The following is a 24,018-nucleotide window of genomic DNA, read 5'->3' on the forward strand; positions in this document are numbered from 1 at the left end:
AACAGAGCGCTTCAAAGAAACATTTTGAAACTATCTTCTTCCAAGCTCTGGAAAAAAAAAAAAGAAAAGAAAATTGATAGTAAATTTTACAAAAAAACAGATTTTGTTATTGTTCTGAAATTTTTTTTTATACTAGAGGGACTGTACAGCATAACAGATATAGATGAAGCCCTGTATTCAAGCCTGACCCCTGACTTATGTTGGATTTGAGATTATAAATTGCAGAATGGCATCTATTTGCATTGACAGCAGAAGTTTAAAAACTTCTCAGTGGGAGCACCCTAAACCACAAAGGAAATAATCTGCAAAAGGTTTCACACAGTTCCTGGCACATAACAACTGCCATATAAATGCTTATTCCTTTCTTCCTTAAACCAATGAAGTTTCAAAAAAATAAATAAATAAACCAAACCCAAAATACTTTTTATTAACATTTCCAAAATTATTATTTCATGATGCATCCTCTGCTAATAATTATTTCTCATCTGAAAAAACACAATGTTTTACATAGTTATTAAAATATTCCTTGTCTCATAGCTTTTAGACTATATGGATTTGCAAGGCTAATAATCCACATGCTGTTAAAATTCACCCAGAAACCTAACAACATATACAGAATTCAAAAGCTAATTCTCCTTTAAAGTCTCAAGCGTAGCAGGTACAAAACCTTCCAGATGGGTAAGCTGCCACAGACCCTGTCTAGTCAACAAGAATGCACCAACCATTTCAAATAACCCTTTTTCACTTGGACAAGGACTGACAGGTGGAATTAAATTGTGAGGTAATCCTTAATTGTTAACATCAGAAGTGCTTTTACCACCACCACCAGAGGCCCCTTTAAGAGCTCTGATAGAAAATGGAATTGTAGAATAAATCCTAGGACCAATGTAAACTTGGCTCTCCTGTCCTTATTTTCTTTCTAAAAACCCAAAGTTCAAAAACATACCCACTATAATGAAATTTCCACAAGGAGAAAGACAAGCTGAGGATTCGATTCGATCTCCCAAGATCTGTTCCCATTTTGCTTTCCCAGAATAAAGATCAATTGCTTGTATCCTGTGAGAATGGGATCCAATGTAGACAGTTGCAGATGATTGACTGAGAAGTAATACTGCAATGAGAGGTGAAGCATCCACACATTTGCCAGTATTGGACTTCCACCTGACACAGAACTTTATTTTCTCAGATGCTCTCACAGAAGTCTCATCTTCTGAAATTGCTGACACAGGGCTGATCTCTTCTGCACCATTCATCTTCCTGGTAACTGTTAAAGGATTTTTGCTTGTCACATTTTGAACAAAACTGGTCTCCTCAGATGAAATGAAATCAGAAGGTACTGAAGGGTTTTTTCCTAACTGAGTTCCCATACTCTGTCCCATACTTAGGGAATTCTTTACAGACTCAGAGACATTAACAAATAAAATCTGATTTCCTCTGCTCAATGCAATAAAAGCATTTTGCTCTTTGCCAGAATTCACAGGCCTTCCAGACTTCTGATCTATGTATTTGGCACTTATTTCTCCTCTATTCATTTCACTGAATTTTCTTTTTGGACAGTAACTCCTATTCAGTAGTGTATCTTCATCTGGAAACACTGCTTGGAGAATGTGATTGTATATATCTAAGATCGAGCAACTGAGGATAACTTCTAGAAGACCAGGTATTGATCTACCTACTAGAGTCTCAATCTCATTACTGAGCCAAATGGACTTTAAGGAATCACCACCATTACTAAGGAAGAGTGAATCTTTAGAAACTTCCAAAGGATCTTCCAGAAGTCTCAGAGAGGACTAAAGGAGAGAAGACAGAAGAAAGATCAACTAAGCAACAACAAAAATCTATGACACCAAAGTCCAGCAATCATTAAGTGTACCTTAAGTAATGTCATATTCAGAAGTACCCAAGTTCTCATTTTCTATCCCTCTCTCTGTCTTTATGTCTCCCCCACCCCCATCTCTCTCTCTTCCCCCCTTTTAATTTAAAGAAATCCTACTAGTTACTAATAAAGAAGGTCCTCATTCTATGCTGCCTCTACTACTAATAAACCCTGAATCTTCAAAATTCTTTACTAGTTTACCCCTTCTCAAAGAGAAGCAATAAAATACATCAATGTTTGGTTTGTTAATTACATGATCCACAAGATATGTTATGACTTATCTTTCTATAAATTATCTCCATCTACTTCACATCAATTCAAAGTCAAAAGGATTCTTCAAAAGTTATTGGGCTTATCTTCCCTTTCATACATAACTACACACAAATATCTGAGTTCATGTCTATCCAGGAAAGATAAGTGCAAAAGTTCTCTTAACACTCTCTACACAGACTATTTACCTTTCTGTAAATCTAATTCCTTGTTCCAAAGGAGGGTGTACACACACACACACACACGGAGTCTTTAGCAAGGGACAGCAATATTAAAAGCTTTAATAGAGCATTTAAAAAGTTTCATCCTAATATTTAACAAACATTAATTTTTATTCCCATTAATCTCTCTAAATTTCTTACACTACAATTTAAGTCAAATTTTCCTTACTCAATTTGAAAATAAAAGCAGTTTCAGATATAACATGAACATAGTAAATAGCAAGATAGCCTCAAAACCAAAAAGCCCCAGCTGCCAGTGCTTCCTCTGAAACATATTGGCTATGGGCCTGGAGCAAGCCCTTAACCAATCGATGCTCTAGGCAATTCTCTCAGGCTTTAAGTTTGAGAGGTGTTGGCCTGAATTGATTACAGCAAGTTTCTTCACTACAAAAGGTCTCCAGACCAAAAAAATCATCTCTCTAATCTTCATCTCTATCCCAGAAAAACAGATAGTCGATGTGGCTGTAAATGTCCTTTGTACAACTGATGATGGCTAACTATATTCTTGTCACTTAAGACACCTCTGAATTCTATCTGAATTCTCCACAGTTTCTCTTGTAGAATGTATCCATATAAAATGGGTACAGATGAATAATATAAAAAGCAGTTAAGAAGTTGCAGATTGATTTGAAAAAAACAAATAAATACCGATTGGGGGAAAAAATAGATACAGATAAAGATATTCCACATACTTGTTATATTTATTTGTACACGTATAAGAGCTTTCAAGCTTCTCACAAAACAATAGCTCTATGCACAGAGTTGTTTTAAGGAAAGCACTTTGTAAACCTTCCAATCTGGGACAACTGTGAACTGGAGAAAGGCAAGAGCTCTGGATCTGCGATCTGAGGACTCAGGCTCTAATCCACAATCTGCCACTGCCTCCTGGGTGACATTGGGCAACTAACAACTTCAGGTCTTCAGTTACCTCACCTGTAAATTGAGGATTTTGGACTAGAGACCTCAGAGGTTCCTAAGCTCCAATTCTATAATCCTATAGCCTAAAATGTCCCCTTCTAGATCAAGGATCCTGTGATTATACATAAATGTAAGCTTTTGTTATTTTTATTATTCATCATTATTCAACAAAGTCACCAACTTCTCATTATAAGTTGAAATCTTAAATTGCTAACTAGGAAAGAATACAGAGGTCATTTGTTCATGAGCACTGGACACCTGATTCTTTTTTATGCAGCTCCCACCAATACAGATGGCTCCATAGGACATTCATAATGGAGGTAGTAAATTTCATAGTATTCTGTGATATGGACATTTTTAAATACTAACAACATGAAATTAAGTCTGGAAAAAGAAAAACAGAGAAATGAGGATTGGGCAATACAACGGTGCCCCATCTAATCACATTTTTCTTTTCTTCCTTCACTACCCTCTCTTATTCAATCAAGAACAACAAAAGACCCGGTACCTGTCGGGAAACAGATTAAGGCACTAACAACTGCCTACTTGAAAAAAATATAATGTTTTAATATTTCATTGTGCCAAAATGAATATATGAACCCATTTTAGTCATATTACCTTTGGAAAATAAATCAGCACAAAAAATCAAGTTCAACTCATTTCACTCAAGACAATTCTTGGCTGCTTATTACTACAGCCATTTGTCATCTTATTTTATGGCAAACAAAGTAATTTTTCCTTGGCCACAGAGTAACTGGAATCAAAATGAACTAATGAAGCTATAAGACAAAATACTTGTGGAGCAATAAAACTCTAATATAAGTCAGACTTGGTAAAAAGTATTTACTTCTTGACACATATAAAATGACCCCAATGTAATAATAAGCAACTTAAAAATACTACCTTCCACAAGTACTGTAATCTTTCCCACAGTTCTTCTTTTCCTTTAAGAGTACCATTAGACTTCAAATTTATGTAGTTAAAGTAAATCTTGGTTAACTTTGACAGATCGATTTTGCCTTTAAAAAAAAAAAAAAAGGTTTTTGTCTCAGTTCAAAGACCATCTTCGATGAACCAACATAAACATATGTACTTTCTTCATTTTAGATCCTAGAAACTCCATGATAGAAATCATTTTTCATAAGTAATGATTACATTCTCCTGGCTTTTAATACTAGAGAACTGAACAACGTAGTTCAGAGTTAATCAGAATTAGTCATAAATTCATTTATAAGACATGGTATTGCTTCTTAAATATTAGCAGCTAAAGATACGAAACTTGTTCTAACATTTATTTAGATTATCTCACACTGAAACATGTTTCTTTCTAAAAAACACAACACTGCAATTTACCATGAGATGTAAATGGCAAGGCTTCAATCACCACAACGTCATCTGGAACTGCATAACTTGGAAGATGCTTTTGAAGTTCTCCTAAAATACCATCCTTCACTAAATCATCTTTGGTCACCACAAACAGAATTAATCTTTCCTGATGATACCATATAACTGCACAGGATTCTACTTGACAAATTCCTTCAGCAACCTAGAATAAGAGAGATTCTTTTGAATTACCAGGAAGATAATTTGAAATTTGAATGTTGAAAATTATATAAGTGTATGTTTTGAAAATAAAAAGCTTTAACGAGACCAACCAAATCATTTCCAATGGAGCAGTAATGAACTGAACCAGCTACGCCCAGAGAAAGAACTCTGGGAGATGACTAAAAACCATTACATTGAATTCCCAATCCCTATATTTATGCCCACCTGCATTTTTGATTTCCTTCACAAGCTAATTGTACAATATTTCAAAGTCTGATTCTTTTTGTACAGCAAAATAACATTTTGGTCATGTATACTTATTGTGTATCTAATTTATATTTTAATGTATTTAACATCTACTGGTCATCCTGCCATCTAGGGGAGGGGGTGGGGGGGGTAAGAGGTGAAAAATTGGAACAAGAGGTTTAGCAATTGTTAATGCTGTAAAGTTACCCATGCATATAACCTGTAAATAAAAGGCTATTAAATTTAAAAAAAAATAATAAATTAAAAAAAAAGAAAGAAAATAAAAAGCTTTAATAATTTAAAAAAAAACTGAAAAAACAAACAAAAAATTCACCTTCGCAAAAACTTATGTTCCAAATTTTTCTTCCTCTCCTTCCCCCTCCCCAAGACAGCAAGCAATCTAACATAGCTTAAATATATGCAATTCTTTTAAACAAATTTCCATACTTATCACACTGAGCAAAAAAAAAAAAAATATATGAAAAGTGGAAAACAGAAGAGAAAAAAACAAGCAAACAACTAACAACAAAAAAGATGAAAATACTATGCTTTCATTTACATTTAGTCTCCATAATTCCTTCTTTAGATGCAAATGGCTTTTCCCATCACAAATCTATTGGAATGGGCTTGAATCACTTTATTGTTGAAAAGAGCCAAATCCATCACAGTTATCATTTCATAATCTTGTTGTTACTCTGTACAATGTTCTCTTGGTTCTGCTCACTTCATTTAGCATCAGTTCATGCAAGTCTTTCCAGACCTTTCTGAAATCATCCTGCTGATCATTTCTTATAGAACAGTAATATTCCATAACATTCATATGCCATAACTTGTTCAACCATTTTTCAAGTGATGGGCATTCACTCCATTTCCAGTTCCTTGCCACAACAAAAAGGGCTGCTACAAACATTTTTGCACATGTGGGTTTTTTCCCCATTTTATGATCTCTTTAAGATAGAGACAGTGCTCAATTAAAGAGTAGTACATTGAGCTATTAACAAAAATTATTTGATTATGATAATATTCACTTATGCATCTAAAAGTAAAACTTTCTGGAGATAATTCTTCCTTCTGTCAATGGTGGATTTACAACATAGATATTTCTGATTTTTTTTAGGTTGTTGTAAATAAGGGATATAGTAAAAATTAGGATATATAATCAATTCAATCTAAGACAAGAAGATTTAAAAAATCAACTTGTGAGTGTTTCTTGATCTATAATATGGTATTATCTGCAAATGAAAGTATTTAATCACCTGCATATATAACTACATAAGAGTTTAAAAAATACTACCTGCTGTATACATTCAATGTTAATACGTTTGCCATGACGTTTAATTTGACTGTCTCTTCGTCCCAAGAAAAACATTGCTTCACCTTTCACAGTAACAAAATCACCAGTTGCTCTCATTGTACCAAAAGGTACAGTTATTTCACCATCAAGAAAGCATACCCGCTTCTTACCACCTACACAAAATAGAACCACAAGTATAATATGTCAGTGGGAAAAATATTTTAAAAGAATATCTTATATTAGCAAGATTAAATGAGATAGATTTGGCTTTTATATGTGTACAGTTTTATGTGCATGTGTATACAAATATATGTTTATGCATATACATACACATATATGCTTACAAATATATGTATATGTGTGTGTGTATATATATATTATATTTATATATATATATATATATGTATATATATATATGTAAAGACAAACCGAGAATAAGAAAGAGTGCAACGCTAACATATTAAAGGTAATTTTGAAGAATCAGATATTCACATTAAAAGGGAAGATTAATTCTTTTTTTAAGGAAATGGAAAAAGCACAATTTCCCTAAAGTGAACTCTATCATGTTTCTTTGACCTTTAAAGCACTGGTTTTAACAGAAGTAGGGTTTCAAACATTTTGGTTATAAATTTATATACCAAGAGCTAAACTACTACCTTCTTAAGTGTTTTTATGTAAGCCCTCAAGAATTTTGTAAGCAATTTAACACTTTTAGCCGAAATAATCCCAGAAACCTCCTTTGTATTTTATGCCTAAGAAGATAAAAGACATTTTAGATTTCTCCAAGTTGAAAATTTATATAAATTACAGAAAAATATCAGAATTATATTTTGCTACTCACTGTTTCTTTAAAATAATTATTCCCAATCAACAAATAAACATTAAAAAACCTAAAAAAACTTGGCCTTCGCCTTCTTGAACTGTCAAACCATTTGCGTCTCTGACTTCGACTATTGTTCCGAGCAATGGAAAGCCCAAATGCACAGGGGACTCGACTCTGCAAAAACATAACCCAACCCCACCCCCCAAAAAAAAGATTTAAAATCTTTTATTTGAATGGAACAACTTTCAATCTTTGTAAATGACATGGTTCCAAATAAATTTCCAAAAAACTTGGAAATGCTAAATTTCATTTAGAAGCTAATAGAGTAAAGATGTCATTTTTTTTTTCTCATGTAAACTCAGTGATACCCTTAAATCTACCCATAACCCCATTAGGGGAATTTGGACCTCAAAACCACTGTGGTGAAGCAACAGAAAGCTACAGTTGACTGAGTAAAGGAGTTACATGGTTGGGCCTACTCTTAAGGAAAGTCACTTTGGCAAAAAGAGAATGAAGTGAAAGGGGAAAACTTGGTTGGGAAATACCAATTAGGAGACCATTACAATAATCTAGGCAAGAGATGAAGATCTCAACTAAAGTAGCAGCTGTCTGAGTAGTGAAGGGGTCAGATGCAAGAGATGTCTAAGTAGAAATGGCAAGATTGGGCAACTGACTAGAAAATGTGAGGTAAGAGAGTGGTGAGACAAGGCAAGGTTACAAATCTAGGCTGACAGACCCTTGGTGATGCAGGAACTGCGGGAGATCTGGGGGCTGAATATATAAATCTCTAAGTCACTTGTTGAGACGTAATGATTAAACCCATGAGAGTTGATAAGAGTGAGCATAGAAAGGAGAAGAGGGGGTCTAGGACAGAGCTTTAAGCTGCACTGATAGATCTGTCCAATGAAACAACGTTCCTGCGTCGAAGGGCAGGAGGACAAGAGTGCCACACAGGCCAGAGAGGAAAGCCCCTCCAGGACAGGGGAGTAACAACGTTTAGTGTAACAGACTGGTGGCAGAGGAGGAGAATTTAAAGAAAACAAACAAACAAACAAACAAACAGATTTTGGAATTGAGAGAATGAGAAACCTCAGCTGACTGATGAGGTCAGAAGCTTGAATGCAAAGGATGGAGGAATGAGAGAAGGAGAAGTGAAGGCAGTTGGGACAGCTTTTTGGGGGCACTTGTCTGAAAAACGGAGGAGGGAGAAAGAATCATCATTTGGGGAATGGGAAAGTCTGGAGAAGGATTGTGGAGGGCTTTTCTGAAGGATGGGAATGGGATGTATGAAGGTAGGAAGAAGAAAAGTGAGGAGAAGTGAAAAAAAAAAAAAAAAAAAGAAAGGAAAAAAGAAAGATAAAAAGGGGAGGGCTATTGAGGGTATGATGCGTGTGGAAAAGCCCAGGCCCAGCAAGGACAAGAGCAGCTCAGTCAGAGCCTAAGGCAAACTACAGTGTCTAAGCAGCACAGAGCATGCAGGGCCTGGGGCCAGGAGGGCCAGAATGCAGACTTTCTCAGGTACCATCCTTGGGACCCTGAGCAAGGATTTCCTCTCTACTCGCTTAGTTTCCTCATCTATAAAATGAGGATAAAAGCACAGTATCTGGCACTTTGTAAATGTTAGATTATCATTATTATTATTTAAAAATGAGGAAAAGAGCCAGCTGAACAGCATCAATTTTCTCAGTAAAGCAAAGGCAAAAGTCCTCAGGTTGAGGAGCACAGGGGGGAAGGGGATATTTTGGAAAGCTTAAAGAGATAAGAGAAGGTCTAGAATAGCTTTTGTAGAGAATAAGATAGGAAATAAACTAGAAAAAAATATCAAGGATTGCCTTGCTGTAGTTAGGACCCCAAAAAAGTTAGATAATGTACCCTATAAAGTGGGAAAGCTTTCTTGCAAGGGAGAAAAAAAAGTTCAGCAATCTTTACTATGTAGACTCCTCAAGTAAGCATTAAAATACACAAATAAGCCAAGGCCTAGTTAAAAGAAAAAATTGTCTGGATTCCCAACTCCCTATCCCAGGTGGAATCCTCTCTCTCAGAAGTAAGGTTACTTCTGAGTCCTTGGGAAAATGCTGCCTCCCCAGTCCAGGACCAAACCTCAGCCCTCACCCCAGAGTGCAGCTCAAATCCTCTTCTGGAATCCTGTAGCATGTTGCCCAGCTGGATACCTCTGTGACACCATAGAGATTGAATATCTGAGTCGTGTTGCCTTCTTGCCTCCAGCTTCTGAGGACGCTCAATGGCGGGAAGGCTTCACCACCCAGGGCTAATACACGAAGTGAAGTTGTGGCCGACAAAATAGATGACTTGATGAGCTGAGATCCAAATCTTCTAACCAGTGTTGGTGTAGCCTGCACACATATTTATGATAGCATATTAGCTTCCACATTCATTATAATCTTTATGAACTCATTTTGTATAGTTCAGTCATGGACTTGCGTTAGGAACCATTTTTAAACAAGGCTGCATTCAATACTTGAGGCTTGCAGGAAAACTGAAACTAGGTGTCTTGAATGTCAAACCAATGTTTGGGAGGAAAATTTAAGACAGAAAAATTAAGAGATTAAGTGCATTAGTTTTTTCATGTGCTTAATGTCTAAAATTAAATTCTATAAAAAACATTAGATCAATTTGTTTTTAAGATATTCTGCCATAAAGAAGGGAGATTTTGAAAAAAAAAAAATTCACTAAGCTAAAAATATATTCCCATACTAACTAAAAAAAAAATTGAAGGAATCAATTTACACTAAACAATACATGAATTTTAAAACTTGGATGACAAGATTAATAATTATGAAAATACTTCATAAGCCACTGAAATTTATGGCATAAAAGCAGCTATCTGTAGAGAATCCATCACTCATAGATATGGGCTCTTCTGAGACTATTTCTGAAGTATCCTCTTCAGTTAAAGATATTATATCTAGAAAGGATATTATAATAATAGCTAGCATTTATACTGCATTTTAAGGTTTGCAAAGCACTTTATAATATTCTCATTTCTATCTCCCATAAGCTAGACAGCACAGAGGAAATCAGAATCTCAGTGCTAAAATGGATCCCAGAAGCCATCTAATCTAACTGTAACCAATAAGAATCCCCTCAGCAAGCTACCCAAAAGTGGTCATCTAACGACTCCCTAAAGGAGGGGGAGCCCGCTATCTCCTGAGACAGCCCACTCTACTTCTGGAAAACTCTATTAGAAAGTCTATATACATAACTCTGCAAATTGTGCCACTGCCTCTAGTTCAAGCCACGGTCTAGTCTCCTCTTCCATGTGACAGTCCTTCCAATGTGACAGCAATCATGTCCCATCTGTTCCCTCCCTCCCAATTTTATGTTTTTCAAGGTAAATATTCTCCCCTTTATCAACCAAGCTACATATATCATGATAACAAAGGCCTCAGAAAAGAATACAACAGGACTATGACTTCCTCTGTCCTGGGGGCTGTACTTCCCTTAATCCAACCATGACTGATACTAGTAAACTTGGCGTATGTTAAAACCTCCAGATCTTTTTCAGACAAAATGCTATTTAGCCATGGCTCTAAAATCTTTAGACTCCCACCCAATATTCCAATCTCTCAATATATTTGTGGATCCTGACTCTATGTTTCACAATATGTTAGCTATCCTTAGCACAAACAGGTCTTCAATGATGGGTAGCAGAGAGAAACTGAAGAACAGAAAAAAATTAATCCCCAAGGCAGGCAAAAAGAAGGCACTGAAGGAGATCAGGAAGTCATCCAGTCTGAAATCCAAGTTATGTCAAACCCCTGAGGGCCACCCTCTGTTGGGGTCTTGAGCAGCCTCACCCTGCCACACCCTGTCAGAAATCCCAATCATGTTCCCAAGGCTAAATTTTCCCTATAAAATCTAATTATGGCCCATGGCTTCACTGCTGCCTTTTCTAAGTCAGTCCACCATGGCACTCTACCTTCTTGCATCTTTCCCCTTCCCCTGGCCCTATACCACGCGGTTACTCTCCTAACTCCCCTATGCTTCCCAACCCCACCTCTTGAAGCTAACTGACTCTTTTAGAGTCCTCAGTCCCTTTCAGGATTCAGTCCGCCAGCTAAGGACATACCCCAACCTCATGGGGAGCTCCCTTTCTACTGGGTAATTATGAGTTCCACTGAGAACTTGTCTTTCATATGCTTTCCTACTCTATTTCATATTTACCATTCCTGGTGTCTATTGTATCCCTTGATTTTGCCTGTAACCGATTCTCCTAAATAAATCTACCTTTCGTCAAAAAGAATGGTCATTGTGAATTCTTCACAAGACTGAACATTTGGGGCCTACTCAGGGAGCATGTTATTTTCAAGTATTTCAAGAGCTGTACTGTAGAAAAGGAAAAAAAAACAAACTACTTTTCCTTTGTCCAAAAAAGGCAGACCTGGGAATAATGTTTAGAAAAAGCAAATTTACACTTGATATAAAAAAATTCCTAACAATTACAGCTATGCAAAAGCACAATAATCTAGTGGCTTTATGAAGTGGTGGATTCCCCTTCACAGAGACCTTCAAGAAAAGGATAGATGGCTATTTGTAGAATACGTAATAGGAGAATATAGAAAAACATACAGTGTAGAGAAGTAGTTTGTTTAATTCAGACTAGATGGTCTCTGAAGGCCTTTATAGCTCTTGAAATTCTGTAAAATCCCACTAATATCTTTTAAGGCAATAAGATTCACATCTCTCATGACAAAAAAATATTGTAAATAACTATTTATTTTGTTCTCACTAAAGAGAATTAAAAACTCACCTTACCATAATTCCTCCTTACCCCCCAAAAAGAAAATCAGATTTAAAATTCTCTAGTAACATTCCAGGTTTAGAAGCATACCCTTATGAATAACCCCGAAATGCAATTCAACGAAGAGATATGAGATGAATATTAGTGAAGAACAAATTTAATTTTAATTTAATTTATAGTGAAATGATAAATCAGTAACAGAATGTTTCAAAAATTGTTAAGACAATGGCAGATCAAATTCCTTAATGGGACAGACAACAGTCTAATTCCAAAAACTGTAAGTTTCTTTCATTGTAAGTGAAAGAAAAGGACATTTACATTATTCTGAAAGGGAAGGCTAACAATGTATATCAACAACACACATTTCTGCCACCTCCACCTAAGCATAGAAAAGATAGGTTTGGCAAAAAACAGGGAGAGTGGGAGGTAGCTTTCTAAATTTTATTGTATCAAACTAAATATTCCCACTCAACCAGAGGGACTGGCTAGTTATAAATTCCAAGTTTTTACTTTAATTAAAAATGTTTCATTTTTCAAGGCCAACTACTTAGAAATTTCTGCAAGCTCACTTTGCTTCAATAGATGATAATCTTGTGAAATTTTTCAAAGTTCTAGTAATGAGCTTCTCCAAAATTATCCAGGAACAAATATAATATTCCAAGTCATTCCTAGCCCTTTATAACTTAGATTTCTCCCATTTCTGTCTTCTTACAGCTTATATTTACTTCCCACACAAATTTAAAAGACACTGGCCTCCATCCCAAACAAGACATTTCAAATCAGCTCTAGGCAAATTTGGCTACTTCCAACCTGAAATCCTTTACCTCTTCATCTACTCCTTGGCTTTCCTAGCTTTCTTTAAGTTCCAGATAAAATCCTACCTTCTATAGGAAGCCTTTCCCAAACTCTCTTTACTTTAATATCCTCCCCTGTTATTTATTTCCTATTTTTGCTGTTATGTACCTTGTTTGTACATACATAGTATGTATGTTTGCATTTTGTCTCTCCCATCCCATAAGACTTTGAACTTCTCAACAGTAGGGACTGTTTTTGTTTTTCTTTGTATCCCTAGTGCTTAGCACATTGTCTGATATATAGCAAGAAGGTAATGCTTACTGACTAGTTGACTGAGACGGCAAACATAACTTTGCCACTAAGCCCATATTCAAAGCCTTTCCCACTTGGCAGATAAGCAGAACTTGCATTCTATCAACCTCGCTTCTGAGAAACCCATCTAACTTCTGAGCCAACAAACATCAGGATATGACTTTAAAGGGCTTTAAATATTATGAAGGGTAAAAAAATATTCATTTCAACAAATACTTGTTAAACATCTACCATATGCAGCATAATGTTAGAAACTGGAAATATACGAACAAAACAGATCCTTCCAATAAAATTTGCAATAGGAGGGAGAGGACTATAACATATAAATATAATTTAAGGAAAGAGTGCACTAACAACTAGGAGATAAGGAAAGGCTTTATGTGAAGGTGGCATATTAACTGAAGCTAAAAAGTTAAGGGATTTTAAGAGAGAAAAGTGAGGGGGAAGCATATCCAAGTTATCCAAAGTGGGCAAAGACAAAAAATGAAATGTCAAGCTAGAAGGGAGTTTGCCTAGAATGTAATGTGCATACATGAAATGTCTAGGGGAAAAAAAGCTGAATGTAGAAGGAGCTGAGACTTTTGCATTTTATCTAAAGGCAATATGGAGCCACTAAAGTTTCTTGAGCAGAAAAAAGGCAAGATGACTAGCTAATTTAAATCACTGGCAAGAGAAGTGATATCTTAGGAATATTAATTTGTGCTAAAGACTGACTGAAAAAGAGAAAAGACATGACAATAGGCTAGACAAGAGGTAAAGAGGGACTGAACCAAAGCAGTGGCTGGTGAGAAAAGTACCAACAAGACTTTGACATTTGATTAGATGTAGTTGATAAAGGAGAGAAACTGAGAAGTCAAGAATGATTTTAAAGTTATGAACCTAGATGACTAGAAAAGATGCTGCTTTCCTCAAGAGAAACAAATACGGAAAACTGGTGGATTTAGGCGGAAATAAATAGTGTTCTGAGCATGAGTTTGAGGCACTGATAGACTATATACAGGGAGAGCCAACCAGCAGGTGATAGTGATACGGAAGCAGAGTTCAAGAGAGATGTTAGGGGTAAATATAAAGATTTAGGAGTGACATCAAGATGCAAGACATTTGAGGGGATTACTTTCGTAAGTGACAAAGAAATATGATTGTTCTAGATCAAGATTTTCCCATTTTAAAAATATCAGAAACCCCAAAACATTCCATGTGGTCTAAACAATAAATATATATACTGCCAAAAACCAAAAAACTCTACCTGGAGAACTGTCACGTGGTGATGGTGAAATAGAGCAGTAGCTAATTTTGATGGCAGCATTTTAATAGCATTGGGAACTATAAGCAGAGATGCTCCACTTGTCAAAGCAAGAAACATCTCCACAACAGATGGATCAAATGTCAAAGGGGAAGCCATGAAAATAATATCTTCATGTGTGATCTCAAAAAGTGTCCTAAGGAAAAAAATATCACATAATTAGGAGAAATAGTAAATATTTACTAAAAGGTGATCACAACAAAGCTATAATATTTCAGCTAACTTAGATTTATGAAATAAGATCACTTCCCTTTAAATTAACAAGATAGAACTATTAATTCTAAAAATCCATTTTTAGAGATTTTACAGGATTGAAATGTGTACAACAAAATCCCCACTTTTTGTCATTCTGCAATTATCCTCTACTCACCCAGTGCTATCTAGTAATGATCCAAATTTCAATTCTTAGCAACTTTACTGGTCTTAACATTGTTCTAAGAGACAAAAATAGTTTAGCACTCTCAAAATACTTTTTAGGCAAGTCCAATTTAGGATATGATTTCTAGGAATGCAGGAACAGAATGAGGTTAAATTAACATCAGTCAAAACTAATATTAATAGACAATATTTGTCCATTGTTGTTTAGTCATGTCTGATTCTCTGATTGCATTTGGGGTTTTTTTGACAGATACTGTAGAGGTTTACCATTTCCTTCAGTAGCTCATTTTATTAATGAGGAAACTGAGGGTGACACGCCAGTGTCTGAGGCCAGATTTGAACTCAGGAAGTTGCTACAACTGCCATAAAACCCTGATCAGAAAACACTTACTACAAGAACAACAAGAAATAGCACAAACCTAATTTCTTACCTGCAGTCTTGACAGCAAGACAAAGAACTAACTATATGTAAAGGCTATTATGCTTCTGTAATCTCCTTCCAAAGGTCCATTATTATCACTGAAATGATGACTACCCTGAACTTTCCTCATTTGTAAAATGAGGGGATACCAAATATACTCAAAAGTTCCTTCCAAGTCTCCAAATCTCATTCTCCCACTTAGTTGACAAAGTCAGAACAAAGGAAAATGTTATCACCAATATTCTTTGTAATTTAAATATGTGAAAGACTAATCAAGAACAAGAAATGACAGGATTTTCCCTTACTAATATAAACATCATTCCACAATTACATGATTCTCTGAAATTTTCAAAATATCTTCCTTACAATGAAAAGTACTTTATCTCCCTTTTATAAGAAAACAGGTTCAGAAATTAAGTGATATTTCCAGGATGACACAGTGAATATCCACATACTCCTAAAAGGAGACAAAACAACGGACAAAAATAATCTTTTTATCTAAGTCTAAAAATCCAGCAACCTGTTTGTTTTTCCTTTTCAAATTTCAACAACTAATTTTTCCTTAAAGTACAATTTTAAAGAAAATTTTGTAAACTCACCGAAGATGTTGAATATTTGGTACTATACATGTATGAGGTACTCTAACAATCTTGGGGATTCCTGTAGTTCCTGATGTATGTAGAACATAAGCCAAGCAATGTGGCAATCTGACATCCATGCATTCTTTTTCGTTTTCTTCATTGCCATTCAAAGAATTGATGCAATCCTTCATTGTTTCCTTTCTATCATTCTCTTTTTTAGCATGTAGAGCCAAGTCCACATCAATCTCATTCCAGTGAAGTTCAAAAAGAGTTAAATCAGTATGGTCTACTGTAATGATATTATTTAACCAAGTTGCATGTGAAGATTTGAATTTCTACATTAGATGGCCAAAAAAAAAAATATTTAAGTTAAAAAACAAATTCCATCTCTGACATGGGATAGCTTCAGAAATACTATTACAGGTATTCTATTTATGTTGTATATGTAGATATTATATAAAGCAGAGTTCAAGTAACTCTTTTCACACCATATTCTTACAAATATGCTGAATGAATAAGGAGAAATGCAGTGCAGTAAAAAAACAAACAAAACCCACTAGTCTAGGAGACAGGTGGGATTCCAGTCCAAAGCTCTGGCCCCAATATACTTTTTTTTTTGGTAAAAATCACAGGATCATAAATACTGATATGAAAGGGACTCTGGGTCATTGGGTCCAATTTGTATTCAACTGAGGCCATATGGGGGTGACTTGCCCAATATCACACAGGTGGCATTAGTACCTAGAACAGAAACAGGTCACCACCAAGTCCAGGACTATTTTTATCACATCAGGACAAATTCTATCTCCTCTAACTCCCCATATATTTTCATAAGGTCCCATGACTATAGAAATATAATAAAAGATTGTCCCAGTGCAGACTTATAAATCATCCAAAACCAAACACAAAGGCACTCCCTGACCTGCAGGCAGCCCATAAAACATCTTCATTGCCATTGCTTTAGTCCCCTTTAATCTGCTGCAATGTGAACCAAGCTTTGTTTTAATTTCTATTAGTTTAAAAAAAAAAAAAATGATGAGTTCAAAGAAGGGAAAGAGCCATGGACCTGGCTGTGGGGGGGGCCGGGGTGCTTCTTCATTGTTTCCAGTCCAAGATTTCCCAAGATCCTGTTCTGACCAGAGATCTCATCGCCCCCAGTCCCCATGGAACCTCTTCCTTCCTCACTTGCCTGGAGTGCCTAACCCTTCTCCCCTGGCTTGTCTCTGAACATCTCCTTTACTGACTTGCCTTCTAGCCCTGGCAGACCCCAAGCTCTTCTTTGCTCTCTCTTCTACTCTCTTTACACCTCTTATTTGGGAATCTCATTCACCTCCAAAATGACTCCCAAGTCAACATGCTTGGTTCTAGGACCTCCCCAAGTTCTAGTCACATACACCTTCCCCACCCCAGCTTAGGGAGTATTATGGGCAGCTAGGTGAAAGAGCTTATGATTTTATGACTTATGAGCAAAAAGACCACTCTGTAAAACAAGAATAGTCTCAGCACGGTGACCATGAAAATTCAAGGGCATCAAATACTTTAAATCAGGTTTGTATCATAAAATTGTGGGATGTTAGCATTCACAAGGGATTTTAGAGTACACAGAGTATAGTTCTGTTTTATAGGTGAAGAAGCTGAGGTTGGAAAATGTAAAGCAATTTGTTCAATTTCACTGTGAACATTAAACAGGTCCTTCTAGACTAACTCAAAAAATTATAACATGGGAAAATTCATTCCAAGTCCTCAAAAACCAACTTTCAGATTAACTTCTGGAACAGAATCCACTCAAAGTGAGAAATTCTTCGTTTTCAGTTCTCCATTACATCTTCAACTAGTGAATATAACATTGAGTATAAAACTGATTTATTTCTAAAAAAAAAATAGCTATCAAATTCTTTGATGAAAAAAGCACTGGACATCCAAAAATATTTTAGGTCTCCTTCAAGAGGGAGGGAGAGAATAAGGCAGTAACAGAATGACATGAGCAGATCAGAGGGCACAGTTGAATAGGAATAGGAAATAAAGCAAGTTGAAGACATAATGGAGGACTGGATTCATTCTAGGATTTAACAGAAACATCAATCTCACCACCTAAAGTCTAATAGCTATAATCCCTTTTTTTTTGAAAACTAGAACAAGATTCCTCAATTTCAAATACCAAGATAAGTAATACATTTTAATAGTAAACCAGTTTAGGTCCCATAAAAATGGAAAGATGTATAATATTTTAAGTTATCTAATTTTTCCATTAAATGTAACACTTGAGGGAAACAGAGTAAACTCAGGCGTCTGGTGAAAAAAATTCAAATGTAAGACAAATGTAATATTTTATAGACTAAGCACTTACATGGACTTGGTTTTTTTCAACAAGGATATACTTGAGATTACATTTTTTCATAAAATAGGTTGATAACTCTGGTGGTATATCTGGATCAACAGGAATATATGCAGCAGGGACTTGAAGAATTCTAAGATGGCAAAGAAAATCTTTTAAGATGATAGTTAAGTTGATTTGTGTTACTTTATAAGCTTTCTAATAGGAAAAAAAACTGCCAATGCTTTCTCACTGCTTTGATTATGTATATTAAAAGGTTTTGGGTTTTTTGTTGTTGACTGTTGTTAACTGCTTCTATGACACCTAATGAATCTAGAAAACACTTTTTGTACCTTTTTGAGAAGAGCACAGTACAATAGTTGATATATTTTTTCATGGGTTCATAAAGTAAGCTATTCAATCAGATATATACATTACTACTGGGACTAGGGTTGAGTTTCAGGAGGGAAAAAACTGCTATCCAGCAAGATGGCTATATATGATAATTGTATGCCAAAAGTTCTCATGTAACTACCACAATATTCATACTGCAAAATATTCATTATATCAAAAATGCTATAAATATTAAAAACAGTGACTGTTCAAGAACAAAATTCAAGTAAGCCATTTTAAGCACATAATTTTAGTTCAGCTAAGTGTAATAAAGTTCCTCGCTGGTTGTTAACATTTGTGATTAACGTTTAACCTGAAGAGGTTTATCCAAGCAATAATACTACTTGTAATCAGTGTTGGAAACATAAAATAACCAAGTGTACATGTACTATGTTTGGATTCAGGCAATGTACAATATTAATACATTGATGTAGTTTTTAATTAGCTCCCTCTAGTGGTGTACCCGCACAATAAAATTTTTCATTTTGCTTTCAGGCTACAACCAAAAACTTTTCATTAAAAATTTAAAGATGGACACAGATAATTATATTTAAGCATTACTGCCACATTTTCTAAGGTAACATTTTTGTAAAATGACCAGAATAAGTGTTTGGAGAGTTGACATCAGATTTTTAAAAAGCCAGGGTTTAAATTTAATCTCTGTAACACAATAAATAGCTAAGTAATCCTAATCAAGATACTGCGCCACACAAATAAGATTATATATTGCAGTTTCGCATCAAAATTGGTAAAGAGATTTCCTTATTCAGAGTTCCCTACATCAATAAACTCACAAACTTGGATTAAAAAAGCCACCAAAAACATTTTTATTAAAATGCATATTTTTTATATGGGTCAAATAAAAACATCCAAATATTTACTGTAGCTTCAGCTTTTCGTAAATAAGTTTAAAATCATTACCTATTGAGTTCTCTAAGGAAATATTCTATACAATCTTCTAAGATGAAAGCAATAAATAAGTCATTTCCACTATATGTCACAGTAAAGAACCTTAAAAGATTACTAATAATCTTTATATAAATTATAATATATAATAGCTAATTACTGATACAAAGATCATTACTAAATGTAACAATTCCAAATAATATTACCCCAAAATCCAAGATGGTAAATTTATTCCTGGATAGCAGTAAAGCCCAATTTCACGAATCCCTTCAAATGTGCACTTTGACTGCAAAAAGCTAGATAATTCGGAGGCAAAATTAACCATCGATTTGTAGGTATAATAAACTGGCCGCTGTTTATTACATCCATCAAAACATACAGCTATCTGGTCAGAATACAGGGCAGCAGCTTGAAGCACCATTCCTTGAAGAGTCATTTTCACAGAAACTTGATTTCCTGAATAGTGAAGAAAAGAAAAAAAATCGAGGATGATTTTACATAATTTATACTTAAGAATGTAACATCTATTCGGGGTAAGCAACTTTTTTCAGTTCTTCACCCTTTAGCAACTATTGTTTAGTGATCCGGTTCCACCATCACTAAAAATTGTATTTAGCAGGAGACCTTCCTTCGATAGACAGCCCTGAGCGGCGCAGCAGAGGCAAAGCGATCGCCAGCTCTCCCACGCCTCCGACAGCGGCCAGCCCCGCGTTGCCTGAGGGGATCCCACTGCCCCCAGAGAGGGAGCGCGGGTGCGGCCCTCAGGGCAGGGGGCCAGGCCGGGACGCCGAGAGGAGGCCGGGCCCCGTCGGTAACTAAGGATAAGGGAGAGCGCGAGGGGGCGCGGGCTCCTCCTTTCCGCGGCCCCTCCTAAGGGGAGCTGAATCCGAAATCGGCCCGCCCCGGTTAAGGCCGGGGAGAGGGGAGCGGAGGTCGCTACGGCTGCTGGCAGTGCCGCGGCGAGGACGGGCCGAGGGCAGGCCGAGGGCAGGGGATTAGGGCACAGAGCAAGCCCGTGGCTCCGGGCTTCTGAGGCCTCGAAAGCGGGACTGCGGGATTTTTTATGTTCCTTCTTCCTTCACTTCTCGGACCTCAAACCCGACAGCGCCTACAAGGCTGGGGGTTCCATTTACAGCGCGGGGCCTCAGAGTTAGCCCCAGCGCGTCTTGGCGCAGCTCCGCCACCGTTCGGAGCCTGAAGCCCGGCGGCTCTGAGCACGGCCCGATCTCCTCCTCCACGCCCTCCGGCCTCCCCGTTCCGGGATACCGTACTGAAAGTTCCTTCACGTGACCGTACGGGGGGAACTGGCACATTTTAATTCAGAGCCGCGGTCCGCGCCTCCCGCCGAGACTCCGCGGGACCGCCCCGGAACGAGACGAGACTCGGCCCCGCCCTCGGCCCCACAGTGCTCAGCGCCCGCAGCCGCGAGGAACGCGAGGTACGTCCGCCACCCGACGCCACGAAACAGCGTACTCACTTCTACGCCTCGCTCCGCGTCATCCCTCGCGTTGGTGAATGACGTCAGACTCCGTAACGTCTGACGGCGACGAAGGAACTGCGTTAAGCGGCGCCGGGTCATCGCCTGCCTAGACCGGAAGTAGCGAAGAACCAAAGCGCTTGTGTTTGGCTTTCAGTCTCGCTTGGGCGCCTTTGGAGTTTCCTTCTCCAGCGCGTTTTACAGATGAGGAAACTGAGGCAGACAGGGTAAGGGCCTATCGGCTCAGAGCATCCCGCTATCGACTTTTTGGCACTTGCCGTTTTTTGCGAATTGTTAAACCACGCGTCGTCCGCAGTTGGGCACCTGTAAGATCCCGCTTAGTCGGGGGAGGGACCGTCCTTAACTAGTCCGTCTCTGTGCGACCTGTTCCGGCCCCCTCACCTCTGCCCCGGAAGGATCATTCCGAGACTGGCTGCTGCCTCGGGGCAAGGGGGCAAGGTTAGGCTCGGCAGCCTTGTGACTTGGTGACATTGGCGCTTGAGTCATTGACGCTGCCCCTGATGCCCCGAGCATTCGGGGCCTTGTGCACTGGTCACGGCCCGGCGACGCCCTCCGGGCTAGCTGCCCTCCCCCAGGGGGCGGGCTCCCATTCGCTCCGGCGGACGCGGAGGCAGGCGGAGGCAGTCTGTCACCTGGGGGTGTTGAGGAGCTTGTGGCCCGTTGCTGGGGCCGGCTTCCTGCCCTTCGGCGCCCTTCTCTGCACCTGACGGAGCCGGAGCGGGCCCGTTTTCTGTCCCTTCCGAGGCTCAGCCGCGTCCAGGCCCGCACCGACTTCGCTGGGGCTTTTGTTACCCACCGGAGCGCGGCGGCGATGGCCCAGCCCAGCTGCTGCCGCTGCCGTCCATCCCCTGGATGACCATTTTTGGTTTAATCATAAAATACGGACGTGGGGCTTCTCTGTTCCCCACCCCCACCCTCCCAGGTGGGACTTACAAGTGCGTACCAGACGTTACACACAGGGGGAAATCTTAGAAGATTACTAATAATCTTTATATAAATTATAATATATAATAATAGCTAATTACTAATACAAAGATCATTACTAAATGTAACAATTCCAAATAATATTACCCCAAAATCCAAGATGGTAAATTTGTTCGTTTTGATTTTAGGAAGGACCAGTAGTTACTGGTTTGGAGTCTGGAGTATCCAATATCTAATTGAAATCTCTAATATCTTGGGGCAGCCAGATAGCGCAGTGGATAGAGCACCTGCCCTGGATTCAGGAGGACCCGAATCAGACACTTTGACACTTCCTGGCTGGGGAAGTCAACCCCAACTGCCTTCGCCAAAAAAAAAAGAAAAAAGAAAAAAAAGAAAAGAAAAGAAAAGAAAAATCTAATATCTAATTCAAAAAGGGGGAAATTGTGTCAAGGACGGCCTTGCCCTTAAATCTAACCATACGTAGCCTCACGGATCCCATTCTCTTGAATGATGGATTTCTGAGCCAATGGTCACTCATACATTTATGATACCTGAATTCAAAGCTCAATCCCAAGAGATTTTTACCTCAAATAAAAAATTTTACACCTTGGGCCTGATGCGGTTATTTCTTAGATGTTTTGTTGCAATAACAATAAAACCTTTACCAGTCCTTCAAATAAAAATTTGTTTTGTCATCCAACACTTTTTTCTTCTTGAGTTAAAGCTCACCCTGGTATAAAATAAGAAAATTACATTCTGGATTTCCCCAAAGAGTGAATATAGGATTGGTTATTAATTAAAAAAACAAACACTGGTTTATTATTTTACATCTCCAGACTAATAGATGTCTCTCAAGATAATATCTAGTAATCCCTAAAGCAAAAATAAATCTTTAAAAGTGAATTCAATATGTATCCTAAGTACATAATATTCCAAGTATAATTTCAAAATTTTCACTCATAAATCAAATAAATTCGTTCTATACTATAAACAAACTTGGAAAGTTCTCCCTCCATATGCATGCAGTGTTTGCAATGAAAGAAGGGATGCTATTTTCTCATTAGGCCAATTATTTTAGAATTTTACAATTTTTTTCACAGGATCAACAAAATTTTATGACATTGCCCAAGCAGATAGTCCCAAGGAACCTGACAAGTTTATAAACAATGAGATTTTACAAGTTTTTTTCCTTTGTTCTATTTTGCACCCAGTAAGTATTATTCTTCCCATTTAAAATATGCCCAGTTAAATAGATTTTAACCATTATAATGATAAAAACCTGGATTATAGACCATAGCACCAATCCTCCCTCCTCCTCTTCCCAGCAAAGACTAGGTTTGGGGGGGAGAGGGGGGAAAGGCCCCTAAACTTAAAATGACCTAGCAATCCCAAACCCCTTTTGCATACCTAAAAAGACCCATCTCCTTTTCTGTCAGAACCCTCCTTCTCATGCAAGACCTGTCTCCCAGCCCTTATCTTTGGAGTATTTACTTAACAACAGCCACAAAGATGTCAGATAAGAAAGCAGGCTAATCGTTTGTCTGATTTCTGTCAACCCTGCTTCCACTAAACCTATAAAAACCTGATGTTTTGTTCACCACCATGCACTCTGGATGCAAATCCTGTGTCAGTTGACTTTCAATAAATTCTCTAATTAAAAATGAATATTTCTCAACTTGTCTGTATATCTTGGCATAACAATAATAGCTTCTAGTAAGTTTATCAATAATTTTACACTATCCAGCTTAAAAGAAGTAAAAGAAGTAAAAAAATTTTCCGATGATACATTATCCCCTTAACATTTCTTATTCCATAGTTTCAAAAATTCACTATACAAGAAAAACCAAAAACATACACGTCATATTTAAAACAAAAAACAAAACTTACCTGTCAGATAACATCAGTTGAGTTCAATACATTTTCAAATCAAGCAACTGTTAATTTTATCATCATCAACATTTTATACTCATCACATTTAAAACCCAATATAATTACTCAATGTGAAGTAATTCAGCTAAATATTACTAGTAATAATAACAGTTAACATTACATATATATACCATGTACTAGGCAATACTTTAAGCATTTTACATTAATTTCATCATTTTGATCCTTAGAAAATCCTGGAAGATAGGTATTATGATTATCTCCTTTACAAATTAGGAAACTGAGGTAAAAAAAAAAAACAGATAAAAGGTAAGGTAACTTGCTTAAGGTCACACAGTTAAATTTTTGAGG

General features: G+C 37.2%; 1 protein-coding gene across 8 annotated transcripts in view; it reads right to left on the reverse strand.

The window, feature by feature from the left end:
* The window catches only part of AASDH (aminoadipate-semialdehyde dehydrogenase), a 28,258-nt gene extending 6,313 nt beyond the window's left edge, over nt 1–21,945 (reverse strand). Inside the window, exons 1-11 of one of the 8 annotated variants that reach the window (XM_031941787.1) lie at nt 20,836–21,184; nt 19,565–19,814; nt 18,093–18,213; nt 15,764–16,080; nt 14,309–14,501; nt 9,306–9,547; nt 7,261–7,367; nt 6,371–6,543; nt 4,639–4,831; nt 4,189–4,304; nt 947–1,790 (exon numbers count right to left, since the gene is read on the reverse strand). In XM_031941787.1, the coding sequence (XP_031797647.1) occupies nt 947–1,790; nt 4,189–4,304; nt 4,639–4,831; nt 6,371–6,543; nt 7,261–7,367; nt 9,306–9,547; nt 14,309–14,501; nt 15,764–16,080; nt 18,093–18,213; nt 19,565–19,794 (2,536 nt within the window). In that variant the 5' untranslated portion in view covers nt 19,795–19,814; nt 20,836–21,184. Of the gene's footprint in view, nt 1–946; nt 1,791–4,188; nt 4,305–4,638; nt 4,832–6,370; nt 6,544–7,211; nt 7,368–9,305; nt 9,548–14,308; nt 14,502–15,763; nt 16,081–18,092; nt 18,214–19,564; nt 19,815–19,917; nt 19,996–20,449; nt 20,528–20,629; nt 20,724–20,835; nt 21,185–21,927 lie in introns of those variants that run through there. The other 7 variants (XM_031941788.1, XM_031941786.1, XM_031941785.1 and 4 more) reach the window with 7 other exon arrangements.
* Between the last annotated feature and the right edge of the window lie 2,073 nt (nt 21,946–24,018).

Source organism: Sarcophilus harrisii, chromosome 6, assembly GCF_902635505.1.
Source record: "Sarcophilus harrisii chromosome 6, mSarHar1.11, whole genome shotgun sequence".
NCBI lineage: Eukaryota > Metazoa > Chordata > Mammalia > Dasyuromorphia > Dasyuridae > Sarcophilus > Sarcophilus harrisii.